The following is a 12,012-nucleotide window of genomic DNA, read 5'->3' as shown; positions in this document are numbered from 1 at the left end:
CTTGGCCCGATGCCTAGCATTGGCTTCTATGTCCTATTTACGAGACGGTTCTCCCCCTTCTGTGGTGCGTGACCAGTGGCTGTCATGCATCTTGAATGGTGAGCATCTGGGAGCTGGAGGGGTCAAGTTCAAAATCAGGGGGGGAAGAGTGGGTCTCATAGGCTGTGGGTGAAAACAGAAGCTGTGGGTTATTGCTACGGTCATGGCTGGCGATATGAGCTGCGTCCAGTGCTTGTGACAGGATGGTTGAAGAGACCCACCTCTTAGGGTCACTCATCATCCAGTTCTAGAACTTGACCTGTCAGGTGACGGAACCTAAAATAGCCCTGCAGAGAGTATATAGAGGTCTATACGCAGGCCTTGGATTCCAGAACAGGACTTGCCCCACTGTCTGAAACATACAGGACACTGCACCACGAGAGCCATTGACAAAAGAAAGGCTTTTTTGAAGGACGTATCTTAATTCAATTTCACTGCCTTTTAGGTTTATAATTTTACCACTGAAAAAGGCATAAAGATTTTCTTCTGAAGTTTTTATCTTTGAACAAGACTGAAAACTTTCTTAAGGATGAAGTACTACCAGGATCCGGTCTGCCAGTCCATAGGCATCAAGGCTTATGGCCCCAAAGAGTCCAGCAGCTCTTCTTGCGCCCACTCTTCTCCACAGATCAAACCAGTCCGCAGCGTCCACTTCCCCAACGACATCGTATTCCAGGACTATGTCCGGCAGGGCGAGCTGGACAGGATCGGACTCTTCATCAGGAAGAGGAGGGTCAGCCTGGAAACCATCTACCACTCTGGTGAGTCACCATGAAATCAGAACAAAATGGAAACCATTTTAATCCATTCAAGAGCTTGAAGCATCAGAAGTATCTTCATGCTCTGGTTAGATTTCAACTGGGTTTAACAGTTCCAAAGACTTGATCATCTGTAATCCCTCCAGTATTGGTGCAATGACTTGTCTCTGTAGCACGCGCAGTAATGGAATAATGCCTCAGTATAAACTGTTCATTGAGTGTTCCTTCAATGTCCCTACAATTAACCTGTACTGATGCTATTTGCCATCCATTCCCATTGACTGCTCTGCAGGTATGGCAGCGATCCATGAGGCTGTCCTCTCTGGGAACCTGGAGTGTGTGAAGCTGCTGGTGAAGCACGGAGCAGACATCCACCAGAGAGACGAGGAGGGCTGGACACCTCTCCACATGGCCTGCAGTGACGGATTCCCTGACATTGCCAAGTGAGTCAACGCTCCTAGCATACCCACAACATCTACAGTCACTAGCTTTCATTTTTTATCCACACACATTAAGCGAGGTCAGGGGTCTCGCACAAGTGGGACTTCAGCCGATGTACTATTAACATCAACTTGAAGCCTTGAATGCTCTGACTAACTCTGTATTTATGCTGCTGGCCATACCATGTCATTGCAGCATCCCTGCAGTTCAGGAATTCAATGCACTTCAGGATAGGTGAAGATTCAGATTTTTACGTCACTCGGACACAGCTCACACCGCCGGTTTACAGTGTCAAGTGCTTACAAGCAAGACAAACCAAAACACGCATTGGCTGAATTTTGAGTAGCCCTCATACGCCAACCGCAGTAAGCTACACTGAGGATCCGCCACTTTCCTCTAACCCTCTGAAGAATCTCACGTTTAACTATGTCAGCGCGGCACGTACCATTTGGATACTTTCTTTACTGATTGAATGCTTTTTTTCCCCTGCTTCTCCCACTAGGTACCTGCTTTCTATTGGCGCCGACCCTCAGGCGGAAAACGAGTGTGGGGAGACACCTGCCGATCTCATCGACCCAGAGTGCACGGGGGTTCGGGAGCTGCAGGGGCTGCTTGGGGTGGAGGACGACTGAGCTCTCCTCCTCATCTAACCTTAAAACTTCACTGAATCTTCAGTCTCCTTCCTCGCCCAGGCCTCCCGGTTGCCCCTCGACAATGGAATTAAATGGACAGATCGGTAGAACATTGTCATTCTGTGCCCTCCCTCCCTTGTAGAGGTCCTGGAGACATATATCTGGTCTGGTGGGAGGAAGGCGGCCAGCCAACAGTAGATGGTTGCCTTTGAGACTGAACTGAACTGTTGCTGGAAAGGGGCTCCTCTCAGGCAATCTCAGCAGGCATCGCTTTGTAATGCTGTTTGCAGGTGCAGAAGTTTGTTTGAGCTTTTGTACTTTTTACATACAGGGTGAACGCAGCACTGAAATGAATTAGATAGCAGTCTGGTAATGAGCTTTTCGGAGTACTTTATATAGTTGATGTGTGAAAGCTTTTTTGGAAGTTGTGAAACATGGATCTGTCGTTGTCCTCTGACTCATAGGGCCATTCTGAAATGGGGCCTACTGCCCACCGCAGTAAACCAATGTGATAGGTCAACTCTACCTACTGACAGCATTTATAGTTCAAGATTGTCATTTACATCATACAACTTTTAAATTTGAAAAAAAAGACCCTGCATATATACCACATGAATATGTACCCTGCATATACTGTATGTACTCTAAAATGTACCACATTGTTGTTGGTCTAACACTTTAAGTCTATACATTTGCAATCAGCAGTGGAATGGCTCAGTGTGTTTACAATTGCTTTTACAATCATTTATAACTGAAACCGTGTGCAATCAATTGTGGTTACACCGCTTTGTAAATAATTTCCTTTTTATACATTTTTTCATACAAAAACAACTTAGTGATCTATTTGTCTTTATCAACTACTGGTATAAGAACTTGACATAACTGTTTGAAGGGAAAGAAAAGGTATTCTTTTGACTTTAATTTCAAACTACAGTAACCAATCTTGGTTCCAATTAACCTTGGTGGACTGAGAAGCACTTCTAACATTGAAGCAAGGAACAGTTCCCGGTAGGCCGGCTCCGGCCGGGGATCAAGTTAATGATTGTTAATTGGACCAGCTCTCTGCAGGAGGTGATTACCCATGCCTCTGCACAATGAGTACTGTACAGTATTGGCTGAGGTGCTGGTTTCTGATGAATTTAGAGAGACAAGTAGAATTTGGGAAAGGGCGGGTGAGGAAATCTAAAGCCAAGTCAGGGTTGTGCTTTAGCTACAAGAAAATACCCCATCGGTATTAAGAGTGGAAGTTTCCCGTACACCACATATCTAGCATCAAACTATTTACATTTACGTCATTTAGCAGACGCTCTTATCCAGAGCGACTTACAGTAGTGAATGCATACATTTCATAATTTTTTTTTTTTTTTTCTGTGCTGGCCCCCCGTGGGAATCGAACCCACAACCCTGGTGTTGCAAACACCATGCTCTACCAACTGAGCTACAGGGAAGGCTATCATACCCCTAACGTATTAGTGGACTGTATGTACAGTGAGGGAAAAAAGTATTTGATCCCCTGCTGATTTTGTACGTTTGCCCACTGACAAAGAAATGATCAGTCTATAATTTTAGTGGTAGGTTTATTTGAACAGTGAGAGACAGAATAACAACAAGAAAAATGCATGTCAAAAATTTTATAAATTGATTTGCATTTTAATGAGGGAAATAAGTATTTGACCCCTCTGCAAAACATGACTTGGTACTTGGTGGCAAAACCCTTGTTGGCAATCACAGAGGTCAGACGTTTCTTGTAGTTGGCCACCAGGTTTGCACACATCTCAGGAGGGATTTTGTCCCACTCCTCTTTGCAGATTTTCTCCAAGTCATTAAGGTTTTCAAGGCTGACGTTTAGCAAGTTGAACCTTCAGCTCCCTCCACAGATTTTCTATGGGATTAAGGTCTAGAGACTGGCTAGGCCACTCCAGGACCTTAATGTGCTTCTTCTTGAGCCACTCCTTTGTTGCCTTGGCCGTGTGTTTTGGGTCATTGTCATGCTGGAATACCCATCCATGACCCATTTTCAATGCCCTGGCTGAGGGAAGGAGGTTCTCACCCAAGATTTGACGGTACATGACCCCATCCATCGTCCCTTTGATGGGGTGAAGATGTCCTGTCCCCTTAGCAGAAAAACACCCCCAAAGCATAATGTTTCCACCTCCATGTTTGACGGTGGGGATGGTGTTCTTCGGGTCATAGGCAGCATTCCTCTTCCTCCAAACACGGCGAGTTGAGTTGATGCCAAAGAGCCCCATTTTGATCTCATCTGACCACAACACTTTCACCCAGTTGTCCTCTGAATCATTCAGATGTTCATTGGCAAACTTCAGACGGACATGTATATGTGCTTTCTTGAGCAGGGGGACCTTGCGGGCGCTGCAGGATTTCAGTCCTTCACGGCGTAGTGTTACCAATTGCTTTCTTGGTGACTCTGGTCCCAGCTGCCTTGAGATCATTGACAAGATTCTCCAGTGTAGTTCTGGGCTGATTCCTCACGATCATTGCAACTCCACGAGGTGAAATCTTGTATGGAGCCCCAGGCCGAGGGAGATTAACAGTTATTTTGTGTTTCTTCCATTTGCGAATAATCGCACCAACTGTTGTCACCTTCTCACCAAGCTGCTTGGCGATGGTTTTGTAGCCCATTCCAGCCTTGTGTAGGTCTACAATCTTGTCCCTGACATCCTTGGAGAGCTCTTTGGTCTTGGCCATGGTGGAGAGTTTGGAATCTGATTGATTGATTGCTTCTGTGGACAGGTGTCTTTTATACAGGTAACAAACTGAGATTAGGAGCACTCCCTTTAAGAGTGTGCTCCTAATCTCAGCTCGTTACCTGTATAAAAGACACCTGGGAGCCAGAAATCTTTCTGATTGAGAGGGGGTCAAATACTTATTTCCCTCATTAAAATGCAAATCAATTTATAACATTTTTGACAACGTGTTTTTCTGGATTTTTTTGTTGTTATTCTGTCTCACTGTTCAAATAAACCTAGCATTAAAATTATAGACTGATCATTTCTTTGTCAGTGGGTAAATGTACAAAATCAGCAGGGGATCAAATACTTTTTTCCCTCACTGTAGCTGATCCTGTAGAGTGGTTTGAGAGAAGTTGCTATGCACTTCAGGTGGGGCTCTACTTTTGGTTTGTTCTGCGTGGTCCTGACTGTCAAACAATAGGGCATATACACAGTGAACAAAACATTAGAAACACCTTACTAATATTGAGTTGCAACCCCTTTTGCCCTCAGAAATGCCTAAATTTGTCAGGCATGGACTCTACAAGGTGTCAAGTGTTCCACAGGGATGCTGGCCTACGTAGACTCCAATGCTTCCCACAGTCGTGTCAAGTTGGCTAGATGTCCTTTGGGTGGTGGACCATTTTTGATACACACGGGAAACTGTTAAGCATGAAAAACTCAGCAGCGTTGCAGTTCTTGACACACAAACCAGTGCGCCTGGCACCTACTACCCCATTCAAAAGCACTTACATTTTTTGTCTTGCCCATTCACCCTCTGAATGGCACATACACACAATCCATGTCTCATTTGTCTCAAGGCTTAAGAATCCTTTAACCGGTCTCCTCCCCTTCATCTACACTGATTGAAGTGGATTTAACAAGTGACATCAGTAAGGGATCATAGCTGTCACCTGGTCAGTCTGTCATGGAAAGAGATGTTCCTAATGTTTTGTACACAGTGTAAATCTCAGGGACTATCGATACCAATTCAATGAATTTGCATTGATGAATCATTGGTCAGCTTGTTAGAGAATTACTCTCATACAATGTAAATAACTTTGAGTTTGAGAAAACTGCTATATAAAATAAAAAATATCGGTACAGTTGTAGGTCAAGATTAAATCCTAATCACATATTTATTCACATGTATTGTTATTCACACACCCCTCCACATAATACAAACAATGACAGCCTCAGAGAAAAACAAAGTTGCTGGAAATGTACAACAAAAATCAGAAGCATATTTATTCCAAAACACTAGAATCCTCTGATTTTGACGTCTCAGTCTTTGAAAGGCATTCAAGTGATGTTCTCCGGATGAGCTCATTCTTTGAACTTCCACTCCTGCCGACACATGGGGCACTGCTGCTGGACCTGCTGGGAGTTGAGCCATTTGAGGATGCAGTGCATGTGGAAGCAGTGGGAGCACTGGCCCCAGACCAATGGGCAGTCATCTCCAGGAACCTTACCTGGAAAGTAGACATAATGTTCCTGAAAAGTCTTCCCTCAATAGAGGATAAGTGTCCATACAGTCACAATGTTGAACACGTCATGATATCAAAAAGGCCAATTTATGCATAACCGTCAAGATATGAATGCATCGATAGACACACAGTGCATTCAGAAAGTATTCAGACCCCTTGACTTTTTCCACATTTTGTTACATTACAGCCTTATTCTAAAATGTATTATTTAGATTTTTTTTCCTTTATCAATCTACACACAATACCCCTTAACGACAAAGCAAAAACAGGTTATACATTTTTTCTAATTTATATATTTTTTTTACGAAATATCACACCAACATAACTATTCAGACCCTTTACTCAGTACTTTGTTGAAGCACCTTTGGCGGCGATTACAGCCCTGAGTCTTCTTGGGTATGATGCTACAAGCTTGGCACACCTGTATTTGGGGAGTTTCTCCCATACCAGATCCTCTCAAGTTCTGTCAGGTTGGATGGGGAGGTGTCACTGCACAGCTATTTTCAGGTCTCTAGAGATGTTCGATCGGGTTCAAGGCCGGGTTCTGGCTGGGCCACTCAAGGACATTCAGAGACTTGTCCTGAAGCCACTCCTGCGTTATCTTGGCTGTGTGCATAGTATTGTTGTCCTGTTGGAAGGTGAACCTTCACCCCAGTCTGAGGTCCTGAGCACTCTGGAGCAGGTTTTCATCAAGGATCTCTCTGTACTTTGCTACGTTCATCTTTGCCTCAATCCTGACTAGTCTTCCAGTGCCTGCCGCTGAAAAACATCCCCATAGTATGATGCTGCCAGCACCATGCTTCACCGTAGTGTTGGTGCCAGGTTTCCTCCAGATGTGATGCTTGGCATTCAAGCTAAAGAGTTCAATCTTGGTTTCATCATACCAGAGAATCTTGTTTCCCATGGTCAGAGTCCTTTAGGTGCCTTTGGGCAAACTCCAAGCGAGCTGTCATGTGCCTTTTACTGAGGAGTGGCTCCCGTCTGGCCACTCTACCATAAAGGCCTGATTGGTGGAATGCTGCAGAAGGTTGTCCATCTGGAAGGTTCTCCTATTGCCACAGAATAACTCTAGAGCTCTGTCAGAGTGACCATCGGGTTCTTGGTCACCTCCTTGACCAAGGCCCTTTTCTCCCGATTGCTCAGTTTGGCCGGGTGGCCAGCTCTAGGAAGAGTCTTGGTGGTTCCAAACTTCTTCCATTTAAGAATGATGGAGGCCACTTTGTTCTTGGGGACCTTCAATGCTGCAGAAATGTTTTGGTACCCTTTCCCTGATCTGTGCCTCGACACAATCCTGTCTCAGAGCTCTACGGACAATTCCTTCGACCTCATGGCTTGATTTTTGCTCTGACATGCACTGTCAACTGTGGGACCTTATATAGACAGGTGTGTGCCTTTCCAAATCATGTCCAATCAATTGAATTTATGGACACCAGAGCTCAATTTCGAGTCTCATAGCAAAGGGTCTGAATACTTATGTAAATAAGGTATTGCTGTTTTTTTTATACCTGTTTTCACTTTGTCAATATGGGGTATTGTGTGTAGATTACTGAGGATTTTTAAAATGTTTTTATCCATTTTAGAATAAGGCTGTAAAGAAACAATGTGGAAAAAGTCATGGGGACTGGAAACTTTCCGAACGCACTGCTTCTAAGAAGCATATTGAGTTTGTGCATACATTCATTTCAGGGAGTTAGTGACATATTGATGAGACGTCGAATAACTCAGGTGTTAGTTAGTAAGCAGCTTTATATAGAAACTCACAGTCTGGGCAGCAGCCATTAAAAGACATTCTGCAGATCCCACAGTTCTCATCATTGGCCATCCACAGCCAGGATGCCACGCCGTTCCACTGCTTGATTTTAACCTTCATCTCCCGTGAACCTGATGGGCACGCGTTGTATGAATGTTCAAATATTGTCAAAAATAAATATATGGTGGTCTCTTTTGACTATACACTGCCCCCCAACCAGAAAGGTACCTTTATGATTGCAATGCTGGCTAGAGGCACAATACAGCAGCAGAGAGGACGTTGGTCGTGAAAGACGCGCTAAATCGAACGGAAATGGTAGAAAGCCTGCATTTACGTCACTTCCTACAATTATTTTTTAAGCCCACTCACGTCACTCAAACTAGAGCTATTCGCCATTGATTAGCACGGAGGAAAGCGGCTACATTTTGCTGGCAAAAACGTAATTATTAAAGTTAATTTTCCAATTATTTGGTGATCTCTAACACGACAAGTGCCACCATGGCTGATAAGATGGATATGTCTTTGGATGACATTATTCAACAAAGTAAGAAAGGTGGAGGTGGCCGCGGAAATCGAGGAGGCCGCAGCCGAGGATCATCGGGTCGGGGTGGGAGTGGAGGCCGACCCGGTGGAGCTGTCTCTGGAGGTCGGACAGGCGGATCCGGGCCCATGAGGAGTCGACAGAACTTCAGCGGAGACAGAAGCGACAGCAGACCCACGCCATACAGCAGGGTAGGAACACGGAGGATCACAGAAAAAGGAGGAATGGCAGAGGCGACGACGACGAATGTTAAATAATTTAGCTGAGCTTGTTAAATGTGCTGCGATACGTACGAGGTAGTAAGCAAAGTTGCTGATGGATGTGGAATTATCATCGGGAAGTGCGCTATAGGGCACAACCCAAAGAAGAAACCACTGTTCAGAAACGTTTATTCATTTAATAATGACCTACAAAGTCGTGTTTGTGGGCCTATGGTCTACATTACATTTCCCCGCTTCAGGTTAAACAGTTGCTAGCCAGCACTATTGAATGTTACTCGCCATGTCCTAAGTTTCTGGGAGGGAACGTTAACTAGCTAGGTAACGTAAACATGTTAGCACTCGTTGACCACTTCAAAACGGAGCTGATCCGCAAAGCTAGCTAGCTAACACTTGTTTGTGTAGTTTGAATGCGACCTGGCCCAGATATTCACCTTTGGTCTGCAAGACGTGTACCTCGTGTTTTTTTTTTTTTTTTTTCGTAGTCCACAACTTCTTGATCCTATTTGTCGACTGGCGCATTGCCGGCTATAAATTAAGTTCCAGATTTGTCAAATTATCAAGAATTGGACTGTTTACGCAACGAAGCTAACAAAATGGCGACACTCAAAATGGATGTTCTGTCAACTGGGTCACCATTCCTGTGCCACATTGAGTTTTTTTTTTCTTTGTTTCATATTTTGACCCAGACTGCAAAGCACAACACCCCAAGGAACTTTATTGAACTTTCCATGGTCGGTTAAGGGAAATGACTTTCACACGTTTTGAAGGAAGGATTTTTCTTTGGATGGACTTTCTTCACTTGGAGTTGAAGCAGAATCTGGATGCTGTCCTTGCCATCGAGATCAAGTCATTTTTTTTTTTTTTTTTTGCCTACACTGCCATTCTAATTACCTACACCACCTTCAAACCACCTGTAGGGCAGGAGCCATTTTGAGTTGGACGTCCTGCCATCCGTCCTACTAGCTTAGTTTTGGTTCTTATTTGTTTAATTGTTTTTATTAAGTAATATGTATGCTGTTACACTGACCATGAATCCACCATAGACCAATGTGTCTAAATGGTAGTGATGAAGCAAGATTCCCCTGCCTGCCTAAGCAACTGACTCAAATGTGCTCAGTCTGATCAGCAGGAGCAGGGGAACCAGAAGTCAGCAGCTGCATTTTTTTCATTCTACCTTTACAGCCCAGAGAGCTTCCGGACAAATGGCAACACGACATGTTCGAAGGTGGCTTTGTCGGTAATGCTGGCGGTGGTGGGGGAGCAGGCGGCGGCGGTGGTGTAGAGACTGGCGGCAAGCTCCTTGTCTCAAACCTTGACTTCGGTGTCTCTGACGCTGATATCCAGGTAATTTCTACAGTCAATTGATACAAAGATGTCGGCCTTTTCGCTGAACCGTTTTGACATTAAACATGAATTCTACCTGCCATGTTTCTTATTGTGTTTGTTTTTTTCAGGAGTTGTTTGCGGAATTTGGTACATTGAAAAAAGCGGCTGTGCACTATGACAGGTCTGGCCGCAGCCAGGGAACCGCTGATGTCCACTTTGAGAGGAGGGCTGATGCACTCAAAGCCATGAAACAGTACAACAATGTACCACTCGATGGTGAGCTTTAATTTGAGTTAGTTGATGATATTATTTTGACGCCAGTTCGTCATAAAATGTGGTCATTGATTAACTCTCCTGAACAATGATGCCTAATCTTGTTTTCCCTTTGCTCACAGGCCGCGCCATGAGCATTCAGCACGTCACGTCACAAATCAGAGACGATAACCAGAGACGACCTTCACAGAAGTATGTGATTCTATAAGCTTTCTTTTATCTTGTCATGTATGATTGATTTTTTTTTATTTTTAATTCTAGTGAATCCCAGTAGCTCATTGATTGTCTTTGAATCTGTTTGCAGTTCAAACGGAGGCAGTGGTGGATTCAACAGAGACAGAATTGGACGCCCCAATTTCTCAGAAAGGCGGGGAGGCGGAGACAGGCGGGGAGGCAGAGGCTCCAGGGGCAGGGGTAGAGGTGGACGTGCTGGTGGAGGCAAACCGCAGCAGTTATCTGCTGAAGAGCTGGATGCCCAGTTGGATGCTTACAATGCCAAGGTAAATGCATGAAAGTGAAGAATTTATATTCCTATAATGTAAGGAGCTTGATCTTTGTAGTTAGAATATGGTCCTAATTTCAACTTGTTTTTAATTGCAGATGGAGACCAGTTAGAATTCCCAGAAGCACTCATTTCAATCCCTCACCTCATCCCTACCCATCTTCATCCTCTGTCGGATCTGAAGCTTGTTGTTGACTTGGACCTGAGACATGGACCAGATCTTTTACACTTACTGTTCTTCGGCATCATTTTAATGTGTGGATGGATCTTGCTTTTCTCCCTTTTTAATATTATGAACACTTTTTGTACCATTTTATTTTTGGGATGATTGTAGGTTTGAGGGGGAGTTTTTTTGTTGCCCTTTGCCTCCCCTTCTACTTGTGCATAGTTGTAATAAACCTACAAAACAAACTGTTCCAGTGCATCTGCCTCTTGTTGAAGTTCTGTACGACACTAAGGGCTGGTGTCCCACACATTAAGTTTAGTCATGGGCCAAAGCTGTTTTGGTGTAGATTCTCCATAAAGCCTACTCCAGGACTAATGTTAGCTCTATCTGTGTCCAGGAAACCAGCCCTACAAGCCTGAAAGGCACTATATGGTCAATATGGTGTCTGCGTTGGCCATGCAGCATTTATGGTGATATTGCCTCTGCAGAAGTCAGGGCATACGTACTAGCGCTTTGTGGCGAGGCGCAGTTGTGAAGTGAGTTTGTTTATACAGGCCCTCAACCACTGTCATCCAATCATGTCAATGAGCTATATGGAGCCTTCCTCAATGTTACACAATTTAAGGCGCATGGTTATGCGGTATGGAGCTCAATTGGGCCTCTGTTTCCCTCTGGAGGCTCCAATTACATCACACCATCCATATGGTGCCTCTGACCACATTTTCACATCAAGCATTAATTGGGTCTTAGCCCTCTGGGTGTGGGGATGATTGAACTCCCAATGGTAGTTCACTGTGCTGCAACTATATCAAATGCTTGTAAAAAGCTAAAGCAATTTTATAACATGCACAACACTATTCTTGTGAGATTGTCAACCCAAATTAATGTGTAATGTTAATACCTTTTTGTATTAGTTTTGTTACTACAATGTTAGAAATTTAATAAATGTTCAATCTCACATCACTGACTTGTTTGATATTAGTTGAAATGGTCAAAGAACTAGACGGACCAGTTGATTAGTCTTCGGTTCGCAATGAAGGATGTTGACCTAAAAAAATAATCTAGTTTTAACATTTGAAACTATTCAAATGAAGTGTTAAATACACTTCCGCTACTTGTTGAAGACTTCAAATTAGCCCCACCTAAA

At 44.0% G+C, this 12,012-nt stretch overlaps 3 protein-coding genes across 3 annotated transcripts; 2 read left to right on the top strand and 1 right to left on the bottom strand.

The window, feature by feature from the left end:
- Positions 1-137: 137 nt before the first annotated feature.
- Positions 138-2,701, top strand: LOC115178745 (protein phosphatase 1 regulatory subunit 27-like). The gene is made up of 3 exons (XM_029740021.1): positions 138-800; positions 1,090-1,240; positions 1,741-2,701. The coding sequence occupies exons 1-3, from the start codon at positions 569-571 to the stop codon at positions 1,868-1,870; spliced, it is 513 nt and encodes a 170-aa protein (XP_029595881.1). The 5' UTR covers positions 138-568; the 3' UTR covers positions 1,871-2,701.
- Positions 2,702-5,706: 3,005 nt separating this feature from the next.
- LOC115177593 (anaphase-promoting complex subunit 11) lies at positions 5,707-8,163 on the bottom strand. Its single transcript, XM_029738476.1, has 3 exons — positions 8,065-8,163; positions 7,848-7,967; positions 5,707-6,071 (listed from the first exon to the last, which is right to left on the bottom strand). The coding sequence occupies exons 2-3, from the start codon at positions 7,954-7,956 to the stop codon at positions 5,926-5,928; spliced, it is 255 nt and encodes an 84-aa protein (XP_029594336.1). The 5' UTR covers positions 7,957-7,967; positions 8,065-8,163; the 3' UTR covers positions 5,707-5,925.
- A 44-nt stretch (positions 8,164-8,207) lies between these two features.
- LOC115177592 (THO complex subunit 4) lies at positions 8,208-11,121 on the top strand. Its single transcript, XM_029738475.1, has 6 exons — positions 8,208-8,568; positions 9,781-9,942; positions 10,053-10,200; positions 10,320-10,389; positions 10,502-10,697; positions 10,798-11,121. Exons 1-6 carry the CDS (start codon positions 8,335-8,337, stop codon positions 10,810-10,812), a joined length of 825 nt encoding a protein of 274 aa, XP_029594335.1. The 5' UTR covers positions 8,208-8,334; the 3' UTR covers positions 10,813-11,121.
- The last annotated feature ends 891 nt before the right edge of the window (positions 11,122-12,012 follow it).

Source organism: Salmo trutta, chromosome 38, assembly GCF_901001165.1.
Source record: "Salmo trutta chromosome 38, fSalTru1.1, whole genome shotgun sequence".
In the NCBI taxonomy this organism is placed as follows: domain Eukaryota; kingdom Metazoa; phylum Chordata; class Actinopteri; order Salmoniformes; family Salmonidae; genus Salmo; species Salmo trutta.
Note: the sequence above shows the minus strand (reverse complement) of the source record. Positions and strands in the feature narration are given on the sequence as shown.